Genomic DNA, 27,981 nt, shown 5'->3' on the forward strand with positions numbered 1-27,981 from the left:
ATGGACAGCTTAACGATGGAAGAGCACCTTAAGGTACTGCTACGAAACACATCAGCCCAACGATATAAAACAATTCAAGAAAATGTTCAACTGGCTTTGGACACCCTTGAAACACAGAAAGTTTCCTATGCCTTTAAAGCTTGGCAAATCAGGTATTTAATTTAGACATTCTTCGACTAAAATCATAAAAGTTGGCACCACATGTTAAAGAAATTATGTCTAAGATTATTAGTATTCTGCATACATTTTGTGGTTAGAGTTGTTTTTCTGTAATCCCGAAAGACTAATGTGAAAGTTGATAACACTTTTATTTTCCTGCACCTCATTTGATTTGTTATACCATAAAGTATGTACACTCAGTGCTTTGGTTAAATACTCAAAAATATTTTTTTTTATACACGTAACATTTTACATTAATTGTAGCCTTTTTCGATAAGTGAACTAATTGTGAATAGTAGTAAATATTATATATACTTTTTGTTTTGTATTGTATTAATAGCAATTCATTATTAACTTGTTGTCCTTTGTTTACTTGACCTGACATTCCAGACTCTGGTATATATATATATATAATTTCAAATATTTTTTTTGATTGTTATGAAGATACAATAAATTTGATTTTTGTAATATGATTGATTTATCATCCTTAGTCTATGATATTTAAGCCGTAATCACTGAATAAAAAAGGAATAGATCTAAGTGGTTGTACACATGTGTATTTAACTTTTTTTAATTAGATGAATGGTGGTCATAAATAATTAAAATTGATTTATTACAGGGAGAAATGTGTTTCTGTGTTGAAAGAGGCTTTAGAGAGCAACAATCCTACCTTGGTCTCCATTGGGTTACGCGCAATCGAGGTTCAAATATATATATTTTGTTAAAAATATTTTTAAGGGAATAAAAATAGACCTTTGTCAATTTTGCTTCCAATTTAAAACAGTATAGATTCAAATTCAACTCCATTCCTACATTTGGAGCCATTTCATGAGGTTATTTCTGTATGTATTTTTTCCAGCATGCAGTATTTCATCCTGACTTAGATGGCATTACTGGTGAAGATGAATGGGATGCCATGGATGCAAGGATTTTCGTTCTTCAGGTTGTCTTAACATCTATATAACTCAGCTTTTAACAAACAGTGATTTTCCTAAATATTTGATATTACACGAATGTTGTTTCAAAAGTCGATTTAAAAAGCAAAAAAAATATGGCAAGGTTAATCCCTGTTAGTGAGACTAACAATATAACTATATAAAATCTTTTTGTGAGACTAACAATATTACCTATATAAAATCTTTTATTTAGACAAAAAAAAATGTATCTTACTTTAAAATCATTGTTAGGATTTCCAGAAAGGTTTACTTATACATCTCTGGAAACAGCGCATTGCATTTTATTGATTTTCTTATAGCCCAATTGGTATACTTATGAATATAAATGATGCATTAATATGATTTCACATAATCCGAATTAATTTTTGCAAGATTATTAATTGCTTGCAAATATTCCAGCTGTTGATAAATTAGCGATGCCATTTTATTAATTATTGTTTAACAAACTGTTTGGGTAATATTTATGAAGCATTTAGTTGTTTTCACTCTCCACCTGCCTTTTTATTTCCTGTTAAAACATTTTTATAACTTTACTTTAATTTTTTTCAGGTTTTGGATTCACTAAAATGCATGCCTCATTTAGAGCCTGTACATCAAGTGCAGGGCCTTAAAATACTTCTGGGGCTTTGCTGCGATTTTGTACCCAGCTTCGACGGGGAACTTATCATAAAAATAGTCCAAGTTAGTATTTTGCAGTTGTGTTGGTTTGCATGGGTTTTCAGTTTGCACGCTTTGATTTTTTGTTGTTTTCCATTTGGCAATTCATCTTTTATTGGGTTAGAATTTAATATTTTGCGTATTCAGAAGGACTTATAATATTATTTAAACTGCATAACACTGGGTAAATGTCTATGTTCATTACATGCTCACTTTGTTTTCGGCTAAATATGCCAAACTTGCATGAACTATTTACACCAATAATATTTTTACTATCAATCAGAATTAAACTTTGGTAAAATTTTCCTTGAAATACTTTTCCATAATGCTTTATTTTCTCATAATAGTGATATACATAAAATCATAAACAATCTACAAACAAACAACAGTTTACTAGGGTGGGCTGATTTAAAGTTACTTTAAACTAAATTAATTTCAATAGTTCTTCTTAATGCTTCTCCGTAATGTCGCCTTTAAAGTGTTACAATATATATTATGTATCAGTACTTCATTTCAATGTGGTAATTGTTTGACTTGGGCGCAATGTGTTAGGAAAAGCGTTTTTTGTGTTTTTGAGTTTGTGCTGACATTCTGCAGATGTGCCTCGCATGTCGGCACAAGGACCACCCGGCTAACATTGAAACTTCATTGGTTGAGCTATGTGCTGCGTACGCATTACACACGCAACAGGTTCGATATATGGAAAGTCAACTAACTGCATTTCATTTTCTTTTCTTTTTACGTTTATATATTCTCCCCAAAATGCGTGTCTGCCTATATATTTATTAACACACTGAATGCTAGAATGTTTGCTGTTACAAAAGTTTTTGTTTTCATTTCAAGCATGGTATTTTGGTTGCTATTAGCTGTTACACGGCTCACTGCAATGTATTTTTAGTTCCTCTGTACGTTTACACACTGAAACATGTATGTTAACTAAATTATCATTATCTTAACAACACAAAACTAGTTGTTAACTTATAGATTTTGCCCCATTTTTGGACTCCAAAAAATGACAGGTCATTTTTATGTTTCTCAATATATATTGCATCAATGTGGTTGTGAATAAAATTTTGTCTGAAAATGTAAAGCATGTTGAATGTTAATGCAAAGTTGATGTTTACGTAGCACAAAGCAAGCCATTAAAAGGTAACTTGCAAAGTACTTGTTGTACTGAATTTTATTGTTATATGTAGTTTTGTGCTGCAAGCTGTGCCAGACAAAATGTCAACTCAGATGTACATGGCGCTGCTGAAAGTCTGGCCAGTCAAGCTGTCGAAAAACTTGCAAAGGCTGATATCCATAATGAGGGAATGTTGGCAGGTAGAGTATAATGTTGATGAGATTTTGTATTCATAACAAGCAAAGAAGATAAACCAAGTTGTTATACTTTTGTAATATTACATGACTAGTGACTACTCCTTTTTGTAAACTTTCAGTAAAAACACTAACTTGGTAGTCGTATTTGGAATGTCATGAATTATTTGTAAATTGCAAGTTATAAAATATGTTATTTACAAAGCATCTTGTGATTCGGAATTGCTTCACATCCTTTGGTTGCCCTTTGATTTTAGGTAATCGCATCAAAGGGTCCCATGTTACCTTACACAATCTTTTCATTTTGCCAAAACTAATATTAATTTTCTCATTTTCTTAGTATTACTAGTTATCTGTATATGCAACAGACCAATTGTTAGTTTATGCTTACATTTTTCAATTTAAGCTAAGGTCAATTTTTTAATATTTGGTATTCACTTCTTAACCTTCTCGGTAGAATATAACGTACACAGGGGTGTGACATTTATAATTTAAATATATGTCTGACAAAATAAGTACAATATGGCCTGATTTCAACTTAACATGTGGACTTTTACCATTTATGGACAATTTTAATTTTTAAAGTGAAACCAGAATAGTCTAAAATCAAACTTTTTGGAAGTATGTTATGATGTAAGCCAAGTCTAAAGATTCCAAGTTGAATTGCACCATGTAGTTTATGTGATAGCTAATTTTGGTTGCATTTGCAGACAAACTGGCTGATGTGATTGGCCTAGCCAAGTTCTTTGTGCAACAAACCAACAGAGCAGAGTCGGATAGCCAACGTGGCCTTTACCTGGAATGTTTGCTTTCTGTTCTAAAAGCACTAAAGTCGCCATACATCAGGAAACACGATATGTTTTGCAACCTTGTCAGGTATCTATCAGTGACCTATTTTTAAATATTAGCAAATATATTTGTGTTTTTTTTGGGGGGGGGGGGGGGGGGGAGGGGGATCTTGGCTGATAATAATGTGCTTAGCTTTTTCACCAAACTTTGCCATTGCCATATTTAATAAATATGCATTATGTAAATGTATATTATTTCCTAATCATCACAGGCAAGATCTTTGTCCTTGCTTGGCAACAGTTATCTGCATGACAGAGGTTGCAATGAAAACCAGACCTCTTCTATTCAAAAAGTACAAGAAAAAGAAAAAATCAAGAAGTCAAAAAAGTATGTAGTTTAATTAGGCACAATAAACTAACTTGTAATGCAACTTCAATAGGCTGTATATTAATGAAATAAGCATCACTGTTTTAGTATAACAAATAAATGTAAACTTTTTGCACCATAAGTTTTTTTCAATTTTTCAAAGTAGAGCAGTTAAATGTTCCAGGATTTCAGTAGTTTAATTTTGTGCAAGGTGGAAGTATTTTTTACATTATATATGTTTTGCAGATGGGATGGTGACTCGGTCTGTGATGCTTCACCGAAAGGTTGCTATGTTGTCGGTTGAGCTTGTGCGCTTGGTGGGCTGTGTTGCATCTCTACGACCCCATATTGCCGTTGTCTTTACACATTTGCTTTCAGATGTTGCAACCTCGAAACATGGAATTCCTTATATGATATTGAAGCAGGTTATTTATGCAGTTTATTTTTTTTTTAACAGTGCTTGTTTGTTTTTAGGAGAATGTTTATAATTTTTTCAAATTGTTTTTCAAGGTCTTGAAGAATTGATTTGTTATTTTTTTTCTTGTCATGATTGTCATTAAATAGCAACGCAAACAAAGATTTTTATAAAACATTTTACCAATATTACTTTACTATATCATGGCCAGTTAAAAGGTAGAATTATTTTTTTTTTGACATCTACTTTATTCAGAATTTCCAATTGTTTGAGTTAAGCAAAAATAGGTGTATTTAAAAGAAAATTTTCAAATGTTATTTACCATTCACTGAGATATATCCAATTTAGTAACCTTTTATATTGAAACGTTTTAGTTTTAGATCTACAATCTTTTTTGTTTATACATTTTACTACATCTTGTGGAGTAGTTCATTTGTTCCATTTAAGTAAATTTGATTCGTTCTATAAGTAAATTTTAACAGATGCTGTCTCTATTTGTTTTGTGTAGCTCTGGCAGACGCCCGACATTCTTTATGACTTGGCTGGCCCATTTCTGGTTCAGGATATGAAAGAAAAACAAAATGTGGCAGGAATTTTACAGTTGTAAGTGCTCTTCCACTTATATTCCTTACCTTTAATATTTTCAAGGATATTTTTTTAACAGTATGCCTGTTTTAAATAACAAATGACTGATTACAAAACACATAGTTTTGTAGTTTACTATCTATATTTGTAGAATAATCCATACCATGTCAACGTCGTGTGATGAAAGGTTGGAGCAGAGTTCTCAGCTTGACAATATACAAGCCTCGGTTCTGGCAGTAAATTGCCTTTTGGAATCACTAGATGCTGCAAGGCAAGGGGAAGGACTAAGAGCTGAACAGGTTTTTCTATGAATATTAGTTCTAACATTTGTCTATTTTGCTTAGAACTTTTTTTTTTTTTTGAATGAAACTTTGCTTGTTATTTGTATGTATTTACACTTTGCTTGCTATTCTTAATGTTTAAAGGGGAATAGGAAACATCAAATTGATCTAAACTACAGATAGTTGAAACAAAAATAAGCACCAAAAATATATTAAAGTCGTGTTAAAAATTTCATGAACCATACATATGATTTGCATTAAGGAAAATAAATAAAATACATTAAGTCTACATGGAATTTAATGGCCGAAAGCCAATACCTAAAAACATGTGATAGCTTCCTTAAAAAAACATGTGATAGCTTCCTTAAAAAAACATGTGATAGCTTTCCACTTGTCTGATCATAAGGTGTGCAAATTTTCTTAATGTTTTGCAAATAAACACAGTTTACTTCCAAAACTCATTTCATGAAAAATAGCTTGTGTTAACTTATATAGAGATATAAATCTAAGGACTAAACAATCTTTGTAACATGTCTTTTAATTCTTTCAAGTTTCTAATTTGCCAATTTTGTTCATTAAACTAGAATAATGATCATCATAATGTGGTTTTAGATAACATTGTGCTGCAATACTACCACTATCATGTTTACTATGAAGTTAAATATACCCTTTGCTACCACATTGTTTGCTAAAAAATAGTATCACTAAGTTTTACACATCTTGGCAAGAATTATGCACTATATCTGATCCTTGTTATACTGGATTGCTGTAATGGCAACATATCATTACTGTAACGCCAACATATCATTAATACAGGTTGCCCACTATTTCCAATCTCCTACCGACCTATCGGATGCAGAAGTATCATCTGATGCTGGTGAGAGCTCCTACGAGGATGTTGTGCTCGCCGAGGAGGACAGCTTAAAGATGCAGGAATCGGAAGAAGGAGTGGAGGAGCAAGAAGAAGAAGAAGATGATGATGATGTAGAGGAGAATGAGATCATTCAAGAGGAAGAACACAAGCAACATGAACTATCTTATCAGGTAATGTTGTGCTCGTTAATTATGAATAAACGGTTAATTCATAACAGAGATGTTTTTATATATGGGACTTGGTATTTTTGGTGGTGCATAATTCATATATCAATGTTACTGCATTTAAAATATTATTTTGTCAAATTTTTTTTGGTAACGTTTTTCAACATATTTTTTTTAATGGTTCTCAAGAGTTTTACAACCATCAATGTTGTACAACTATCGAAAAATAAAATGTTTTTTGTTGTTAGGATGTTTTTGGTTGAAGTATATAAAAAGAAATAGTTTAAACTGTCCACCTCATTAATGCAATGTCACTGAGTTAATTCTTAGTAGTTAATGGGGACATTTATGTTTGTCAAGCCAGGGCACGGTGCCTCAGGCTTAAGTGTTCCTGATGTATTTTTGCACACTGCAGAACTATGCGCCTAAGTCACTTAGTGAGTTTCACCGCGGCTACTTGTCCGATGAAGATGACATCTGGATGTCCTCTGAAGATCTCCGCACCCCATCTTCTCCTTGCTACCAATCCGCTAACGAAGAAGAGGTGGCGACCTCAACTCCCGACGGTGAGTGCTTTTGGAATCATTTTCGTATGCTTACTGTAAAAATAAATGTTTTACTATGGTATATGACAGGCTTACACAACTTGAAATGGTACAAGTTAATATATAACCATTGTAACGTGCATACTATGTTACATAGTCTAATAGGATATCACCTAGTTTGGAAAAACGAAAACAACTACACTTGTATTCATTCGTAATGGAACTAAGCTATGCGCATTGCTGTTTTTGCCAATCATTGCAGCAATTATATTTATTCGCGCAATTCACAAACAAGTCCGGAGTATTTAACTTAGAGGTAATAAACCGAAAAATGGTATTGTATTGTGAGCCGTACGCAGGTCACAATAAAAGGTTGCTGACCGTATGTTGTACAGGCCTGTTGTGTGTGCACTGCACACTGTCCACTGTGCACTGTTACGTCAATTTTCAAAGCCACTCTGAAAGCAACCGCCCTTTTTTGCTTTCCTGTTTCTGGTATAAGGCCGCCCGTTTTTTGTCCATGTTTCAAGCAAATTCGTGTAAATAGCGTAGGTCAGGGGTTCTTAAACTGGGGTCCATGGACCCCTTGGGGGTCCGTGAACCAGTTTTAGGGATCCATAAAGGCCTACTTGAAATATTAGTGTATATTTAAGAAGTAATCATTTTTTCAAAGAAAACAGTTTGATTAAAAATAAAACGGTTTTGCACTGAATGTATTTAGACTCTCTATTTCACTTTTACATTTTTTGACCGAAATCAGCAGATTTATGAAGTCTATTTGTATTGTGACGTCAATTTATCACAGCATTTTTGAATATTTTTGACTACCGTGGTCCACGCGAGGTCAAATAAAATTTTAGGGGTACCCCTGGCGTAGGCGAGATTTTTTACAACCACCGGTTCTAACTACTTGTCTAAATGATTTTTATTTTCAATTTTATGTCAATCTAGTAAGAGAAGAAGACGGCAATCTTTCTTCCATATCCACCAATACAACTTCTGACGTGGCCTCATTCCGCAACGATGGATATGTAAGGGTTTTACTTGCGAGTACAATAGACAGAGTGTATATTTTACCTAAATATCAAAGTTTTGCACATCATTGTTTTAGCTTTCGTGGTAATTTTCAAATGCATTTACTGTATGGCATAAATTGAAATAGTATAAATAGTTTACATTAATATATGTTTCATCAATCAACTCGTGCATGTACCATTGTACCACGTTGCTTTTTTTCAGGATTCAGATGGTGACATCGAGAAATACATCGAGGAAACAGTTTTGTCAAACGGCGAAACACTAAGCCTGCCAAGTAAGTGTGCCACGCAATCACTTGTTTGATCGCGCATGTCAGACTATGGGTTTCCAACTTTTTGTTTGCTTTGGGCGGCCTGCAATCGAAGAAAAAGCTTTGGTCCCCGATTAGCTTCTTATTTCAAAGCAAGGCTGGTAACAGTATACTTAACACTTTGTTGGTATGTTCTATCGATTTTTCGAAATGTCGATCTGCACATACAGCACTCTAAAAATGCTTTGCGGTTACACTTTACACGGTGCTCACTTTAAGACGGGCATATTCAGCGAAATGTCACCAGCATATCGATTTAAAAGAGTGTCCACAACCAATCATTCGAATATAATACGCAACGTTAAGCGCAGTTGGCTTGAACGCTCACTTTTTTAACAAAAAATATATGGTCGACCTGTTTAAGAAACGCTAAGAGATAAAAACTTTGATTTGGGCCTGACGTGTTTATGGTTTACCAAATTTACCCAACTTTTAAAAATTAAAAATTAAATCTTGCATTGTCTGATATCGTGCTTTAAAATATAGTATAACTGCTTGAGAATCGCAAAGAAACAAAACCTGTACTTGGCCCATAAGTGGTGGTTTACCAAATCTACCAGACTTTCAAAAATTGAAATAAATTCTTTTAGTGTCTGATCGGGCTTTGGAGGAGAGGAACCGCATCCTGGCCCGCCGCCACATCAAGTACATCGGCGCCTTGCTTCCCAAGCTACTGGAGTGCACTGATGTGGCAACGCTCGACCAGTGCTTACAGCAAGCTGCCTCCCAGTTCTGCCACGGTGAGACAATTCTTTTCCGCTTGGTTTCCTACGGTAAATAGAAGCAAAAATATAAAATCCTAAAAACATCGTTTTGCGTTTTTCTTTCGCATGAATTTAACAACCATATTTAAAAAGGTTTTTGTGGATACGTTTTGGGTGATACTGCGCTCTACATAAGTCTTGTTTTACAAAATGGCTTATGTTTTTCACTACTTTATTCTAAGCTTCATTTAGCAAAAATAAATAGAATTACTCGCTTTAAACAAAACGTTTATTTCATTTTACAATACTTCCCGGAGATTGACATAAATACTTTGTCGAAGTTTTATTCTAGAAACAACCCTTACCATTGCTTTTTTTTGCAACAGTTTTCCGATATACTCTATATAAATAGATGTACTGTACACCTGCTAATGTTTGACATGATTTCAACATTATCACATTGTTTGAACTTTATTTTAAAGGGGATCTTTAGGCAGTTCTGGACACCATATTACATATTATACACGTTATACTGGCTACAACAGCGTTAGTAGGCGGCTTGAGTAAAAAAATATTGTTGCGTTCCTTGTACCTTTGTGTATGTAGGCTTGTTCTATAGGGATTTCCAATACTTCGTCTAGTATTCCGATAAAAGTTTGGGCAAAAGATTCCTTCGTTCGATCCCATACGAAATGACGTCATTCCAATGATAAAATAAGAAACAAATTCGGTTAAACAACAAAAGACATTTCAGTGTCGAAATCGTTGCGTTAAACCACAAACATGGCTTAAATGCTGCTCAGTTTGGTATCGGAACATCAACGATACCCACCAGATACCTCACAAGTGCTGTTACTACCATTTGTGAAAGGATGTCGGTTTAAATTGTACATCCCTATACTGTTCAATGCTCTAACGTTAACGTAGTGCTTTTTTAATGCTTTGTAGAGATCTACGCGAGTTGGAAGGTTGAGAGTCTGTCGATCCAAGCGGACAGCCTCTACATTCTCTCGTACGCCACACTCCTTCTCTCCTTGAGGCTGCACCTGAACGGACACTACACGGGAGCCGGGGTGCAGCTGCCTTGCGTCAAAGTACGAAATATGCGTTTTGCGTATTTTATTAGCTGGTCGATCGTTGGAAAGTCGTGCAAACCGAGAGGGAGAGATTTGTTTGTGTGCATTGGCACTGTTAAAAGCGTTTTGACGTTATGTTAGCCATTCCATCGTAATTTTGCATGTGAACACGAACTTTTTGTTTTTTTCGAGAGAATTTACAGTTTTATAAATGAAACAGTGGTATGTCTTGAAAACTGTTTCAAATAAACTCAAATGGCACTGTCTTTTAAAAACACACATGTATTTTCAATATTTTAACGTGATAAAGAGAGAGGGAGAGTTTTCTTAGAAGTCGCTATAACAAAGTAGGTCCTCGAATAAAAATTCTTTTTTAGCCAGACTACAATACTGTTGTTGTAATTCAAATACCGTATAATATATTTCAAGCTAAGATGAAGGCCGAGGTAGAAATCCTATTTTACTTGTTAATCCAAAATTAATTCTTTGTATTTCGGCCACAGCTTTGTATTTTTAACCTTCTTTTCTTTCTCGCAACTTTCCAGAGTCAGTGGGTTGACTTCCAGCAGACGAGTGGCGTGTACCTTGGCAAAGCTTGGCTGTCGGAAACCTTCAAGCAAATCCTTACCATGGACATGTTTGGTGAGGCAGGGTACGACGACTCCGACTGCAATACACTGCAACCTCCCCTCATCATCACACTCACAGGTTAGTGCATTTTACTTTTTATGTTTTTTTTTATATTGCATCTTGTATGCATGGTCTGAGTCGGACGTTAAAAAACGAATGTTAGGATTGCAGGACACCACCTTCCGCTTTTGAAAATTAAACACTGATAATAACTCCCAACATATTTTTTGGCCTTTCATAATAGAATGACTAATATGCGCCAAGACTGTTTTTTGTTACACTTTACTTTATTGTTGACACCTCTATACTATATAACATATTTATTTATTCAAACCAATATTAAATCATGGCAATAACGGCTGTTTAAATCTTTCGAGATTTTCCATTTATTACGCAAATATAACTATAGTTGAATTTTGGCTCTGGCTCCCCTATTTTTAAAACATAATTTGTAAGAGTACCTTTTTGCAATGAGTCACCATTGACGTATATATTTTTGCTGATTGCCTTTCTTAAGTAATTAAGGGCAGCCTATTTACGTTAGAATTTTAACTGTTGAATCGCATTACGTATAAAATTAACTTGCTATTCACATCTCATCGTTTGACTTTTATGTAACGTTTACAATGTTTATTAACTTGCAGAGATTGATGGCGTACTTCAGCGTGAACAGGGAATCGGCTTTTCACCAGTACACATCCACAGTTCTGCTTCACTGCAGCAGCAACAAGCTGTAAAAGCAGGTAAAATCGGTATTTTTCCACTTACTTTCGGTATATTAGATTAAAGCAATCAACTTGAATTAAGAGTAATTAATATGCTTAAACGTAAAATAAATTCAAATAATGATCTAAACTTAAAACGTATGTCTTAAGAATAAATTATTTTGTAGCAATCAGCTATTTTGATTAATTACTACTTATCAACGCTTCGTACATGTAAGGCACTTGTAATGTAATTAGAAATTCTGCAATAAATAATTAATTAAAGCTCTTTTACAATTAATTGGAGGTGTTTTGTTATTCAAGACGTTCAAAACCTGTGTTTAGTTTTCGTTGAATGTTTTTATGAATTGCTACTATATATTTGAGATTAAGCAAATTTTTTGAAGGGCGGTTTTAAAAATAATTCTAAAATAGTGTGCTTCTTGTAAAAAAATGTAAACAGCATTGTCACAACATGCTGTAAAAAGTAGGGACAAGCAAGGCTATCTTACAACTTACAAGTAAAACTTATTCAATTTCATATTCTAAAATCAGCACAAAAAACGCAAAGAGCCATTTTTACTTTTTAAAAGTTTTTTGAAAAACGAGGAGTGTGCGGGCTAAAATTGCTTCCCAGGTCAACAACGCAGAGTTGTAATTCTTCCTCCAATTTTTATGCTAGGAAGCGAATTCGCTCGTCAGCTTTCGGTTTCCTCGTGGAACCTGATCCTCGATGTCCTCCAGTTCTCCTTCGGACTCGCGAAAGAAGCCGGCTTCTCCAACGCGCTCTTTCTGGTCTTCTCACCCGCCTCCCTCCGCATGCGGTCGTCAAGGGAACATGACGTCATCATAACGAGTCTGGAAGGCCTGAGGGCGGCCGTGAAGCTGAGTTGCGCCCTTGGTAAGACGACTGAAGTTGTTCATTAAAACGCAGACTATTCTATTCCGATGCCGATTATAACCGGTATTTCAGAGTAAAAATGCCACCTGATAATAATAATTAACAATACTGTATGTTAATGTGTCAATTAAAAACTAGTGTTTTTAAAAAAAAACAATTAAAAAAATGAGCATAATTTTAGCGATATTGTGTAAAGGTTTTAGGTTTTTTCTAAGTGATGTGTAAAGGAGTATGCGGAATAATAAAGTCGACAAATCAATCCTTGTTTATCGCTTTTTACACTAAATTTTTGACATTATAAAATAACCAGACGTTTGTAATTTAGGTTTTTCTTCAATGCAATTACCGAGATAATCAAAATAAATCATATTTAATAAACCATTCTGTAACTATAGGCATCCCGTCCTACTCCGGCAATGTCCTCGCGCAAATGGTCGAAGCCTGCGTTCCCGACAACTTTTCAGGACAGCGGGGTGAACATCAAGATGCACTGAGAGGTAGCTAAGTGTGTTGGAAAGTTGTTACGACAAGAATAAATCTTTAAGTGAAATCTCGCATAAAAATGTTTTTAAAAATATATATTTCGGGTTACTGTAATCAATTTTTCATGTACCACATAACATACAGTGTATTCCTTGACAGCTACGGACGAGGTTTACCGCAGCCCTGACCTTCGTCTCCACATGTGCCATGTCCTTTGCATGGACTCTGTCTTGGATGTGGCTTTGCAAGTTGGATGCCACGCTCCAAGCAAGTGGAAGGCCCTTTTCAGGTATTAAGGCAAAATTAATTTGTTGTATTAACAAGTACGCGAATTCTTCGTATTTACCTCTAAGGTTGAACTGTATTTTAAAAGAGCTTAAGTTTCACTATGAAACTTTTCTTTTGTAAGGCATAATAAAACGGATACCCGGTTACTTTTTGTGCTATTTTCTTACAATACTGGAAAAAACATCCCGCTTTTTAATCATTTTTTTATATATAACGTAACGTCCTGAAAAAATAGTCTACAGAATCAACCAAACAATAGAAATTTAAGTAAGTCCAAAGTAAACATTATATGGGATTTTAAATGAGTATTACTTTTTCTATAATAATTACTGCGCTTTGTTAAGGTTGGTGACATACGTGGCTCACTTGGAAACTGCTTGCTTTAATTCCACAAAAAATAATCGTCTGAAGCAGGAGAAAGTACAACAAACTGATTCAAGCATTGCTGCGCTGGTCAAGGTAGAAAAGCTATTCCTATTATTCTATTCACAGGTGCTCAAATATCCTTGTAAAACCTAATTAAAATTTTTGAGGTATTCCTTTTAATTTAAATTGTTGGATTACTTTCAGTCAACTGGATGGACGAATAAAGATTATTAGCAATCAAATCAAGATAAATATATCGTTTTATTTAAACTTAAAATATTATTTTTATCATACAACGACAATGGGTCTTTATTTTAAGAAAAACAAAACGACTGGTTGCAGTAAAATGCAATTTTCTGAAGTGTATTTTTTTAAGACATCGGGGTATTTCTGCTTTCAGGAGAACTCGGCGGACATAAAGTGGGGTAAACTTTCATCAGGGGAAGCAAAACTTACCAGCATCGGATTTCTCACTCATGAGCGAACGACCAAGGCTGTGTGCGTCCTGGCTGAAAAAATCGACCACTTGTTCGAACAGGTATTCACAATGTCACTTTGTAGTATTACAGTTTGCTGCTAATGTGTAAAAACGGCATGACTAGATTACGGTGTGTTTTTGTTAAACTTTTGCCCAAAAGGCCTAAAAAAAACTCCATTTTAAAATTATTTTTAGTTGTTGTTGTTTAATGCACAAGACCAAGCTTCTACAATATTTACAGTTTTTACCAAACTAGAAAGATTTATTTTAGGTAATTCCCTTTGTAGAATGGTCAAACAAATATTTTTTTATTAGGCTTCTGTGAAACTTAACCTGCGTAACATGGTCAACTTTATCTGGTATCTCGGACAAGCTTCACGCGAACAACTTTACAATGTGGAAAAGTCAAAGCAAGGTTGGTTTCAGTTTAATTTTAAGTTTGTATTTAAGGCACTCCTGTCAACTTTAAACACACTTTTAATCTGTCAATTTGCGACATTTTTACATCTCCAAAAGCATAAAAATATAATTGTTTTTTCGTAATTTTTATTGCAGTTTATATATTTTTTTTCGATATGACGTGGAGTACTTAGTCCGTTATAACGTTCTCGTCAACAAACAAAACTTGCTTTCAAATCACTAAACGATGTGATATTTAGCAGTGTACTGGCACTGCGCAAAGGCCCTGTTAGGCATGTTTTTGTTTCTTTACTTCCAGAAAAGCTCCACGTCTTGCAAGGCAACCTTCTACTGTTCCGCTTGGGCGAGTGTGCGCTCAAGTGTGTCAAGTCGACCAATCGGCCGCTCCTGCACATCGGCAGCGTGTGGAACATGTGCGCTCCGCATTTCGCTAAGGTAGGCTGTTCTAATTGTTACCGTGTTTAAATATAACGATCGTTTGCTGTGTCACTGATAAAAACGCTTTTGTAGGGTTGTCTTTCAACATGTAAGGTACTTACAGGTTTTGATGAATGTGGTAAAATGAATAGAGATGTCATGTCGTTATCTTTTATGAAGTTCGGCTTTTAGAATTTTCCCTATTACTTGATAAACCGTAGTTCACTGTCTAACTCAAGTGTCTATACTAGAGGGTTACTTCTATCTTAACTTTCGATCTCTATATAAAGTATTCATGAAACTAATCAAACTCATTTCTGTCCCAAATTAGTCATTGGCGTTTCTCAGTCGTTTTGTGTCAGGTGTTGTTAGACGACGCGAAAATATACCAACTTAAAAGCATATATATCGGCAAGACAACAAGATTCATAAGATTCCGTATGGCAAAATATTTTCTGAAAACCTAAATTCGAGTGAAACAAATACAACGACCGCTGCTTTTAAATGACAGGCTGCCGGGCACCTGGACGTAAACGTAGCAAAACAGGCTATCACCTTCATCCATGACACGGTGTCGGTCGTTCTCAACACGAGCCAAGACGATGAAAACGACCACCGCACGTTGGCGCTGTGGAGCGACAAGGAGCCGCATTATTTCCACTTTAGCGAGGCGCTCCTTCAGCCCTTCGAGCGAGCCATGCAACTCGAGGCCTGCATTCAGCCCGTGCAAGATCAGGTGAGTGAAAGCTATTGTTAATTTTTTTTCGGTGGGACTGTATCGTAACTATATCTGAGTCACGGATCCCATAGCGAAGGACACTTACTGTGAAAAGCTGTTAATTTGAAATAATATTAACGAAAATCTAATAAAGAGTATTGAACCCTTAGCCCGCTAACCCAGTGGTTCCCCACCTTTTTGTTGTTGCGACCTCATTTTTAGTTTTCGACAACCTACGCGACCCCTGAACTTTGTTACATAATATTTCAAATTACGATCATTTACATTTTACAATTTTGAGTCGCTTTTGGAATAACAGTTGAAAAATAATTTCCCGTAAACTCGTAAAGTAACTAAGGATTGACTTACCTATAACTAAGGATTGACTTACCTATACGTTTTTTAGGTTTAAACAGAATGTGTTCTTAGATTAAGAAGACAGTTTATGGCAGTGTTGTTTTTCTATTGTCTTGTTTTTACTTTGAATGTTTCAATGATGACTTAATAAACACGAGTGGTTGTTCAGTGAACCAAATGCCATAAAGACAATTATCAGACTGTCCAGGACTCTAGGTCGTTTCGTCTGTTTTTAGTTTGAATTGTTATTGTTTTTTGTTGTTAATTTTTCATTTAATAAACGGTACACCGCGAACCCCCAGACAACGTCTTGCGACCCCCTTGGGGGCTGCAACCCTCAGGTTGGGAACCACTATGCTAACCGAACTAACAACTTAGCTGCCTGTAATATTTCCATTAACTTGGAAGAAACGGAATTATCACGTGTGCTCAAGCAGTTTCTTTATTCACTTTAGATTGCTTGCTCAATATCGCAACTGGTTGAAGCCAGTTCAATCCGGATCGCGTCGGGCTGGCGTCCGTTGTTCAACGCTCTTCGTAGCATCAGCTTCGCCAAGCAAGACTCACTGGTGAGCATATGATAGTTTGGGTCCTTAGTAACGAAAAATTGTAATAGAAAGGGTTTTGTTTTAACATAAAAAAATGGTTAGCGGACTTGACAACTAAAACTAATTTTTGTGAAAAACATTGCCTCGTGATTCTCTTTTTCGTTTATTCCGTCACTCAAGTCAGGAAATTATATTTTACGCAGTTCCTATGATATTACAATTTCCCACTCTAAAAATGAGCGCGAACACTTTACAGTCGTGCTAAAATGATCAGCGATTGATTTCAACTTTGTTGGCAGAAAACCTCGCCCGTCCTCGACGTGCTCAACTCGTTCTTTGCAGCTTCCCAGTCACCATCCGTGTTCGCCAACGCAGCTCACGACTGCATCAAGTGTCTGCTCAAAATGCTTGCAACCGTTGAAGGTGAGAAACTTAAATTGTACCTTTTTTTTGTTCAGTGGTGAGTGTTTTTTGTCGTATAGTGCAAGTTATGTAAATACATTAAAAGGAAGGAAAATGCACTCGGTAAATTGATCTGGGCTTCACTATTGTTTTGTGCCTCTTTTTCAATTTGTAAAATAATATATATAATCGAAGCTGTATTTTTGACTTAATGCTTACTGCTTAGCCAATAGTATGGAACTATCACGTCGTACTCTATTTCTAGACCTACTGCTGTTAAGTAATATATTATTTTTTTGAAGTTGGATCTGTCTGTTAGTTTGCTAAACCAGGATCTGTAACACAAAAAGTTTTTGTCATATTTACTTTGTAAAAACGTGACTGTGTGATCGGTATCAGTTTATTACAATTTGGCGATTTGTTTCAGATGGAAAAACAGAAGGCCAAACAAATGAAAAAAACAAAAAGCCAACAAGTGAATATATTTGCAGGTACCATTTATGCTCTTTATTTTCGAATTTATGCGGGTCAATGACTTTTTGCCATCACGTTTTTTTTTGCGTATCAACATTATGTTAATCTGCAGATATTTGGAAGACATCCATAACATTATGATGTCGATGAGAGAGAGTGAAATTCTTGAAAAGTTCCACAACTCGACGCACATCGATGTCACCCCTGCTTGTTCGGGTAAATCTGTCGAATTCAAACACAGATCTTTAGCAATATTTTAAACTGCAATGGCTGAAATAAAATCGAACGGTTAATAATAATAATTGGTCGTCAAACAAATATCGTTGAAAATAATTAATCGTTTTCCGCTATAGGAAACCCCGGTCATCCGCAACGTTCTTCCTGATTATTTTACTTAATATATTTGCGTTTAGGGGACGGCTCGACCTGGCAGTATCTCGTCACACCTCAGTGGATTTCCGACGAGGACCAAACAGTTGAAGAGGCTGTTAATAAACTTGAGAGAATTGCCAAAGTATCTTTCGCCGACGAGCAAGGTAAGACCAAAGCGAATTACACAGAACACTATAGGTTTACGTTCTTCAAAGAAACCAAAATTGCCTCTTTAAAAATGGTAAAAAAATACTCTATTTTGGGGCTTTAACGTGCTTTTTTAAGTATAGCATGCTTTGTATGGTGACATGGAAGACCCTAGAACAGAGCTTTTTAAATTGTCAGTCATAAATTTAAGATGTCAGTCATAAATTTACGTCACAATACAAATAGTTTAAGATGTCAGTCATAAATTTACGTCACAATACAAATAGACTTTAAAATTGTGCTGCTTCCGGTTTAGTTTAATTACATTCAGTGCGAAAACGATTTATTTTTAATTAAACTACTTTCTTTGTAAATTTGGTTACTTCATATATATTAATATAAGGAGGCCTTCATGGACCCCCTGTTTTACAAACATATACTAATATTTCAAATAAGCCTACATGGACCCCACTAGTTGTACCACAATGGGGTCCATGAACCCCAGTTTGAGAACCCCTGCCCTAGAAGGAGTATTTTAACTAAAAGTGCGGTAAATCTAAATATCGTAAACTTGCGGGCATGTTTCAACCAAAAATATCCTTTGTGTTTGAACAAGGCCAAAACACGTTTAAAATAAAACGAAAAATTTATACTCTCTGTGATGGTTTAGACGCGCCGTCGTCGTGCAAACGGTCGCCCCCTGTCGATCACTGCTTGCACGACACGAGCGGCTTGCTGCCGACCTGGTTCACTTTGTTGGACGGCCTCGCTTCGAGCGTGCTGCCCAGCAACTACGAAACACAGCCCGTGGCTCTTGACCTGCTTTGCAGACTGCTGGAGAAGATATGGACCAATCCTGGTAACGCCTTTAGCGTACTTGAACTTTTCAATCGTTTAAAAGTTTTAGAACCGAAACTGTGTTCCTTCCGGAACTAACAATTATCACAGTCTGGAATCGACAGTTTTTCGTTTGCTAAATTTGTAAATAATATTTGGCCTTAGCAATTTGCTTGAAGGTTACAAAATATTAGAGCAAACCACGGATAAACCGTTTGACTTTGGCAGATTATTTGGTATACAACGGCAGCTTTCACGTTGTTGTGTTTAATTGTTTTTGAGAATTTATAACCAAGGTAAACCTACCCATGTTGAATACGTACATGGCACTCTTTCTATAAAATTTGAAATGTTTTTAGTCAATACAGCTTCTAAAATGATTTTGGATTTTGGAGTGATCTATAAAAATGTAAAATGTGTTTCCGCTTACCATATGAGAGTTACCATAATAAATTAATATTTTTATAATTTTTTGCTCTGTTTCGCCAGGCCCCATCTACTGTCTGCACATCCTTCTCCACTCGTGTCTTCCCTCCCTTCACTCCTGGATGTCGCGCATAACCAGTGACGTCACCGATCGTGACGTCATTAACATGTTGGCCGGCTACAAGCACATGTTCGGCACCATCATGGAGTATGTGGCCGACGTGCTGCATCGGTACGTTGCAAAGGATAAGTACCTGGTGTTGTTTAACAGTTTAAAATTGGCCAGGTGAAAAATATTGCGCTTTACACTTATCTTCGATGTAAACACCGCTGTAAACACCGCTGTAAACCGTTGTTTTACATCCAAGATAAGTTGTAAAATGAAGCCACATTTCCGAACGCATGATCCCAATCCAAATATAAGCTGTTGTTTGTTGTATGAGTTATTTATCTTTGTTATTTACCGTATTATTAACAATAATTTACCCACCTCGGTTAACACTCGACCTATTCTGCCTTCGTCTTTCAGGCATTTGCTAACCCTTGCCACTGAGTCTTCCAACAAAGACGAGCAAAGCGGCGGGGAGGAAGCAACTTTGCTGGAAACGACGTTTAACCGTCTTTGGACCGCCTACCTCAACCTGTGTATTCACGCCATTCGCACTCGCAAGGAACACCTCGCGAAACTGGGATGCGCCTGTCTCCGGTAGGTTCCTGTTTTCTTTCGCCCAATTAGAGACCCGGCAGTGCTATAAATATCGCTTAATTACTTTTTTTTTAATACTCGGTTAATTGCCACATTGTACTTTATCACCAAATGTCAAATCTTTGAAATAATATACATATTACATTATACATACGTATCGTATATAATAACTAAATACGACCCTAAATCTCACTTACGTATATTAATTTTTTTTAACTTACTGGGTAACTTTACAGAAATTCCTTTTATTTACGAAAAATGTTGTATACTGACGCATAATTAAAGCACAAAACCAAATGTTTTCAATAACTCTAAAAGTCAATATATCTTAATTTTTTTAATTGTCTTGTTTTGCAATTCATAGAATGGTAAATTAACTTTTCAGGCACATTCTTACAACTACCGGTGAACTCTTGACCCCAAGCATGATCAGCGACGCGTGTCGGTGCATTTGTTACGTCGTCGACGATTGTTTGGTGACAATCGGTTCACTCGTGACGTTGTTTGATGACGATTTGCAAGATCAGTTGCTTGTGGAACTGAAGGATTCGGGAATTACTATCTGCGACCCTTCCTGTCTTTCCAGGGTAAAACAATTTTGAAAGTTTGACACGTTATATCAGGTCGCCTTTTTATTGTGTTCAATGTTTAAATTTAGTGATGATTTCACTTTATTACAGTGTTATATTAGACTTTATGTAAAAATTGATGGATAGTTTCCGATTCCTTGTTATTCGTTACTAGCTTGTTCTCCCATTTGATTCAGGTGTTTCAATCCAATTCTCTCCAGTCGAAGGGTCGAGGGTTCGAGCCTCACTCAGAGACTTACCTGATCTACAGTTCCAGGGAAAAGTTTCACAGGTGAACTACGTCGAATGTCATTTAGCTGAACTTTTCAGTTTAGCTCATTTAGAGTGTGAACAGTCTGAACACCTTACTATATTGTTGAACTGTTTTTCAATTTTTTTTTAGCTTACGTGACGTGGTTTATGTCTCAAATCAAATTGGTTTTATTTGCTCAAAAATGTTATACATTATTAAATATTTACTCTTGTTAGCAATATAAAGGAATTTGCTTACCCGGATAAAGCCCAATAATGTCGAACAGTTAAATTACACTAATAATTTTTTACAGGGTGTCGCTGTGCAACCTGTCATGTGACCTTTCCTCCCTGCACCTATTGGTCAATTGTATACATCACCTGATGTTGGGAAACTCGACGTCACCGTGGAAGCGGGACTTTCCCATTTCACATCACAATCGTCAGCAAAACAATAATTCCGACCAAAACAGTGCGTTTGTTTTTAAAATTTTCACTGGTTAAAAATGTTGTTGTGCTCCTGCCTAAAAATGCTATTATATGAAATACTAGAGAAAATACCTGGTGTTGCTCATTTTAAAATGTAATGAACGAGGTTTTAGTTTGTTAAAAGTATTGTTTTGCAGTAGCTATAACAACTATTTATTTTTTATTGTGGCCAATTTTTAATGGCAACACATTTCGAATATTGCATAAACATTCCTAATGTTTTAAGATGCATTTTTATTGCCTTTACAAGGTACCACGTCACTTCTCCACTCCAGCAACGAAGAAGCGACCAATCAGAGCGAAGCACGTGCGAAAGATGTCATGCTCGATCGCTTGCAAAGCGCAGAAGTAGGTTTATTTGTTGGTTGATTTTTTGAAAACATTTGAATCCACAGAAACAAGTATATATCTTATAGCATTCAACTCGTTTTAATTGTTTATCGCAAACATTTCTGTTGTCACTAGCAAAACGATGTAACAATATGACGATAGGTCTTCTGTTTTTACCTTTTTCTACTTTTCGCTGAAGTTGCTTTTACTGTTTTAATTTTTAAACTCATTACACAGGTCGCGATATTTCTAAATGTAATGCACACTTCTGGTTCGCTTGTGAGAATAGGTTATTTACACTTTTCCAGATTCACAATCTATGCGCTTGTGTTGTCAAATGTTTTGCGATGGGCAGAAACTTTGACCGCCATCGTAATTTGCAACGACTCCTGCAAAAGCTCGGAAAGTTTTACTCGTCAGCTAATCTGTACCAGGTGAAATTTTGAATGTTGTTTATATTCAGTGTACACCAGTAATCTTTCGACATGGGGTAAACTTGATTAATTGGTGTATTTTTACAAGGGTGTGGTTATTACGCCCGTCGTTAAATATGAAGCCTTTAACAAAATCACCATCTAAATTTATATTTATTTTTTGTAAGCCAATTTTTTGCATATGGCTCCTTATTTACACTTTGGTGACATCATCATATTTTTGCTTAATTTGTAAATATTTTTTGCAAAAATAAAAACGCTTATTAAACAGAACTACTGCGTCCCAACAATTTTGAACTTGTATAGATGTTGAAACGATCATTTTGTTTAGAAAATTAATGTTTATTTCTAGTTGTGCAGTTAAGCTAATCAAAGGGTCTTTTAGGCCCATACAGAAGTAGGTAGCATAGATCAGATGTTGAAAATAAATAAAGTCATATTCGAAACGTTCAAAATGCTGCCTACTGCTGTATGGGCTGCGATATTCTTACCACGTCTTTCTACAACCTCCAACCACTATGCTCCAAACGTTCATTTAATGTAAAATCTCTCACGATTCTGTTCGATAAAATTGCTAGTAGTGATCTCACTTATTCACGCTTTCAGTTCACGAGCCTATCGTTTGACACTTACCTCCGCATCATCCTCACGCTTTGCTCCCACTTCACTATCCCCGCAACCTCCTCCACCGCAACATCACTTCCTCGACTTCCCCCGCCACCAAACTCCGTGCTCCGCGTCGAGGACATCCTCCCTAATCTCTCGAAACTTTATCACTATCATCTCAAGTCCGCCGAGTCCTTTAGCGGACTCACATGGGTCCTCACTTCACTCGGCATGAGCCTGGGGCTCTTAAGCAGCCCTTGGGGTGAGGGGGGTTACCCTGCAAGCCCTAGGTCCGTCGAACAGTCCGAGACCTTCTACATCTTGCAAGAGCGATCCTCGCTGGAGAAAAGAGCTAGTTCGGATCCTGTGTTTGAGGAGGAGGCTCGTGTAACGTCGGACGAGATGTCGGACACCAAATCGGATACTAGGAGCATCTCGTTGGATATGGACTACATGGCTTATGTTAAAAAGACTCACCAGGAAAATCCCGATAATGGTGTGTTAATAAGTTATGTTACATGGCGAATGTGTACTACGCTTACAGTATATAGTTTAAAGTATACTTGGACCCCCAAAACAATTATTTTATATTTGATTGGCAAAATTGACCTTTATGTTGCAGGCCAAGGTTCTAAGATGGAAGGTACAATCACAACCAAGCATAATTCTAACACTGTAAGTAGCACTTAGATTCTTGATAATGAATTTTAAAGCCAAAAAGTCGGGTAAATTAACTTTTTCTTGACGCCTTTAAGGTTTCAATATGTTTTTGCATCATCATCAGTTAAGTTTTCCACAGGCCTATAGAAGAACAAAACAAATGATTTGCCTCCCAGCTAAATACCAAAAAGAGCTCTTTACAAGATACTAACGACGCCAAGACACTAATGCAGTCTTCAATACAACAATGCGTTGTTTAAATTAATGTATACCTAATAACATTTTGTCAAAAAATGTATTTTCTGGTCAAAAATTCATTTTTCTCCAGTCACAAAGGTCTTAGTTTTCAGGTAAAAAAACTATCGCCCTTATGATTACCGTAAAAAAAAGGTTTACAAAATATTGTTTTTGGTTTTTGATCCAAGGTATGGGCTAAAAATACCTTATTTACCTCTACCAAGCGTATTTTTATCGTTAGGCTCAAATCCCTGGAAAATCGTCGACTGGAAGACGAATGTACTCGGTGGCTGGCGAAAAGACCATCGGTCGTTTGATTAGCGCTTACAAGAAGCACAAGCAACACCAAGGAGCAACCACAATAGTTCAGCAGCAGAATAAGGTGAACGCCAGATTTCTTGTTTACGTTCTAGAACAGATTTGTAAAACACAGGGAATGATCTTATTTCATATGCAGACTCCCGATTTTCTTAATATTATTTGTATCTTTATGCGTTGCCAATGTCGCACTTTTACTATACTTAACTTGAATAACTATTTTAACTTCTCCACAAAGTCAGGGTTGCCAGGTGGCCAAATAAACAAAGCCAAAAAAAAAAATCTACTACAAACTCTAACAAGCCTATGTTTTTTCCTGAAATTAATAAAAAATGCTATAAATGGTCATGCTGGTACATTAAATTTCTCTTTTTGTGTTAGCTTGATCTCTTTTTGCCATAACACGAAATTTTTGAATAAAAAAGCTCTTTTTTAAAAAAAAGCAAATCCAAAGAGGTTGAGAAAAAGCCTAAATAAACCGTTTTACACTCTTTTCCAGTCTTTCCGCGGTTCACTTCGCAGTGACAGTGATAACGTTTCGATGCCGTCGTCACCAGGGGGCAGCAGATCGCGCACAGTGTCGGAGAGCAGCACAGCGACCCACTCCGCTCTGCCTTACGATGAACGGGAAATGGAGAGAGAGGTAGGCTTTCGATATAGCACGGTTGTATGTAAGCCATTTTATAGCTAACCCATGTTAAGTAATTACCACGACCCAAGTATGTTGGATATAGTATTTTTCCCGCTCATTTCAGCAATTACCTTAATGAGTTTGAGTAAATTTTCCTAGCCCAAGTTTTTAGCTATTCCAGTGGTTCTTGAAGTGGATTTCGCAGACTTTTTGAGCAGCATCGAAAAATAGTTTCAGGGCGTCACGAAAGACACAATGTTTGTAGTTTAAAACTTAGCCCTCAACCAACAAGTACACACAGTTTACAAAAAATTGCTCTAGTCTTTTTGTTATTGTATACGTGTTAATTTTATATAGATCGTTTTTTATCGTATTTTTTTATTTTGCTATTTGTTATATGTTAGGGAACCCGCTAATCTTTAACAAATTGAAAGGGACAACAATTTAAAAAATCTTGAGACCACTGACCTAAACAGACAACTAAGATACTTCACAGTACCAAATCACAAACAAATGCGGTTATTTAATGAAGGCCGCTTTCTTCCAAACTAGTCCTAAATTATTTTCCAACCTTTTCCACAGGGTTTCTAAGTTATTTTCAATGGCTACCGAAATTATTTACCTAACAATTAAAAGTCCGACTATCCGATTAAAATTCTGGAAATTTTAACCCTGTGGTCAGTGGAGTAGGGCCAGTGAAAAGCCACCTTTTTGGCGGAAAACTGGCTTTTTCGGAGGCAAAGGGGGCCAGGCCACCTTTAAAGCCATCTTTGAAGCGGCCATGTGAAAAGGCTAAATGTGACAATTTTTTTAACTTTGTTGGGTTTAATCTCAACCTCTGTTTTACTCCTAGGCGTGGTGCGTCGTCGTCAGCAACACCTTGCGTCTGCTCACCACCGCACCTGACCCCATCCTTAATCAGCTGCTTCCTGTCGTATATCAACCGCTGGCGGCGCTGGCGAGGCAACCGAGCTCGACCGTGACGCAGGAGAGCCATTGTGACGTAGGCGACGCCTTCCACCAATGGCTGTTGCGAGTCGGCGACTTGTGTCATTTCTTGGCGCCGCAACAGCAGCTGCAGCAACAACAGTGATTTGTAATTTTTGTGTTTGTTAATTTTGCGTACGATTTTTTTTATTTTTTAGTGGTACTGACGCTTGGGAAACAATTATGCGGATTTAGATTTGTAGGGCGTAGGACTAAGCCATTAGGACGGGGATTAATAGAACATTATAGGAGTCTTTCGGGTTAATTTTGTCCAGGGTTTGGTTTTGCACGGGTTAAACTGTGTTTGGTTCCAAATTACTACTTAAACATTTAGAAAATTTGACGTTTGTAACACAAATTCTAAACTGCCCAATATAAGTATTTTTTGGTTTATTTTTTTTTCTATTTTGGTGTCGTCATTGGAATTTATATAAATAGTGGTACTTTTGGACATCTATGCTGTTAATTCATAATTCCTAATCAACTCTTCGAGAGTGAGTGTACTCTTCCATCTGCCCTAAAAAAACGGTGCTAGTTTTAAACACCTCGTAGCTTAGAGGTGTTGTCATTAATAGCTAAGCGTCCAATGTCGAACTACATTCCACCATGTAGTACTTCAGAATTGCGCTTTTTGACTGCTGCAAGATAAAATACTAACGTTTTCTATTTTGCTTGCCGCCTCCAACTTTTTAAGATTGCGCGAGTTGTTGTAAAAGAATCTACTGATGCAGTACAACAGTTTTCAACAAACAAGTTTTGTAATGCTTGTTTTTTCTTGTTATTTTTGCACGATAACTGCCCCTATTGCAAATGTATATGCTTACTGTGAATGTAGCAAGTAGAACTTGTCTTACTTGTGAAAATGTGCAGTTTTCCCAAAATGATGCCATTTTTACGTTTTCTATAAGCTTACCAAAAATATGTAGTTTTAAATATTTTTATCTATGTGTATTTTGGAAACGTTTTACTGCTAATTAGTAATCTAGGTACTCAACATTTTTTCCCAATGCAGTTAATTAAGGTTCAGGGTAAATTTACATTTCTCCATTATTCTTCATTTATTTTAATTATTTTTACTTATTAGTTAGACCAGGGGTGTCCAACTCAAACATGCCGGCGTGCCAATTTTTATCTTATAACTTCTTCCCGTGCCAAATTTTCGTAACCTAACCAATTCTTTTTAATAATAAAAGCGCTTTTTTACCAAATTTTTTTTTTTTTTTACCAGTAAAAACGTTTATTTAAACTTGAAAAAAAAACTGTCTAGTAGAAATGCGCATCACTACATCAAAGTGTTTTTCGGTGAACTGACTTCTTGTTTCTTCACATCAAGCTATATAATATTATGTGAATGCTAGCCTCCACACAGTATAATGTTACTATACCAAAAGTAATTGTTGGTTGTCGTGATTGCCGCGATTATTTTATATTGTGAACAAACAATGGCAATTTGATGCATAACAAACTTAGCATTTTCTGACAATTGGCTGAATAACAAATTGAGCATTTTTGGCAATTGGCTAAATAACAATTTTAGTAATTTTGGGGAGGGCCTGCGTGCCATTTTGTATTAGGTCGCGTGCCACACTTGGCACGCGTGCCGCTTGTTGGACACCCCTGAGTTAGACCAATCTTCGAAGTTATCTGTGTGTTAGTTTTTGCCCAATGCAGTTATTTATGGTCCAGGTTAGAAATTCACATTTCTCATTTATTTTTACTTATTAGGTTTATTAATTTTCGATATTTTTTGTGCATTAGTTTTTATAGAGCGCGCAGTTAATTATGGTTCAGGTTTCAGTTCACATTTCTTCAATGTTTGTAGTTTATGTTGTGCAATAACCAAACTTCTTCTTTGGTGCAATGCTTTGATAAGGTTGGTTTAAATGTTGTAGAGTGGTTCTCTGTTGCAATGTTAGTTGTTTAGTGGCGTGTTTTGTGTTGTATTTTTATTTTTGTTGTTTTAGTTGATATTAAGGTTTAAATTAAAAAAAATAAGCCAAACCAGTCTATATGAAGCCGGCAACATATTATACTTTTTTTAAATTCTATTCAGCACGGGTTTTATGAAGGTTGTTTTGTTTACCTAGAGTTGTGCCATATTCTTCCCTATTACGTAACAAAACATTTTATTGTTCTAGTGTTTTTTGATCGGTATATTTCCCCATTTTAATATTTACTGCTGCATAAACTAATTCAGACCTTTATCTTTGATTACCAAACGCAAATCATTATCGATATATAATCCAACACAAACATTTGTTCTTCTTTGCACACCTAACCAAATCGCCCCGTTCACGTTCTTGATTTTTCTTTTGATTTATGTTGGTACTTGTTTGAACTACATTTCTGTCACTCTATTTGTATTAGTGCTATTGCCACTTAGTTCTGTCTCGTGTCTCGCTGTTAAGTAGCGTTGTCCCATGTTTAGTGCATTGCTGTTTTTGCCGAATAGTTTTACTTGTGTCTGTCATATTAGCAAAGAAACTATAATTAAATAAAGTGATTTCAGTAGGTTATGGTTGTTTAACATTAAATTAGGAAAACGCAGTGAGGTATTA

General features: G+C 35.9%; 1 protein-coding gene across 1 annotated transcript; it reads left to right on the forward strand.

The window, feature by feature from the left end:
* Positions 1 to 27,917, forward strand: LOC146167560 (brefeldin A-inhibited guanine nucleotide-exchange protein 3-like). Its single transcript, XM_083380598.1, has 45 exons — positions 1 to 152; positions 779 to 860; positions 1,019 to 1,102; positions 1,665 to 1,796; positions 2,370 to 2,462; positions 2,969 to 3,095; positions 3,800 to 3,965; positions 4,150 to 4,265; positions 4,491 to 4,669; positions 5,168 to 5,262; positions 5,396 to 5,543; positions 6,342 to 6,543; positions 6,986 to 7,129; positions 8,060 to 8,139; positions 8,348 to 8,420; positions 9,047 to 9,196; positions 10,109 to 10,254; positions 10,782 to 10,944; positions 11,511 to 11,609; positions 12,253 to 12,471; positions 12,867 to 12,968; positions 13,114 to 13,243; positions 13,587 to 13,701; positions 14,009 to 14,146; positions 14,402 to 14,501; positions 14,805 to 14,941; positions 15,435 to 15,659; positions 16,454 to 16,567; positions 16,846 to 16,969; positions 17,376 to 17,439; positions 17,535 to 17,638; positions 17,836 to 17,958; positions 18,612 to 18,800; positions 19,268 to 19,436; positions 19,734 to 19,910; positions 20,296 to 20,497; positions 20,677 to 20,771; positions 21,046 to 21,203; positions 21,471 to 21,568; positions 21,859 to 21,984; positions 22,591 to 23,086; positions 23,213 to 23,265; positions 23,729 to 23,869; positions 24,305 to 24,448; positions 25,290 to 27,917. Exons 1-45 carry the CDS (start codon positions 1 to 3, stop codon positions 25,527 to 25,529), a joined length of 6,414 nt encoding a protein of 2,137 aa, XP_083236724.1. The 3' UTR covers positions 25,530 to 27,917.
* The last annotated feature ends 64 nt before the right edge of the window (positions 27,918 to 27,981 follow it).

The sequence above is a fragment of the Ascidiella aspersa genome, chromosome 1 (genome assembly GCF_963924565.1).
Source record: "Ascidiella aspersa chromosome 1, kaAscAspe10.2, whole genome shotgun sequence".
NCBI classification, from domain to species: Eukaryota; Metazoa; Chordata; class Ascidiacea; order Phlebobranchia; family Ascidiidae; genus Ascidiella; species Ascidiella aspersa.

What these genes read in the sequence shown, in the direction of transcription:
- LOC146167560 (XM_083380598.1), top strand. Translation starts at nt 1, where the DNA reads ATGGACAGCTTAACGATGGAAGAGCACCTTAAGGTACTGCTACGAAAC. An exon ending in TTATCATAAAAATAGTCCAA is followed by an intron (nt 1,797 to 2,369) that starts GTTAGTATTTTG and finishes GACATTCTGCAG; the next exon opens with ATGTGCCTCGCATGTCGGCA. An exon ending in GAAGCTGAGTTGCGCCCTTG is followed by an intron (nt 12,472 to 12,866) that starts GTAAGACGACTG and finishes CTGTAACTATAG; the next exon opens with GCATCCCGTCCTACTCCGGC.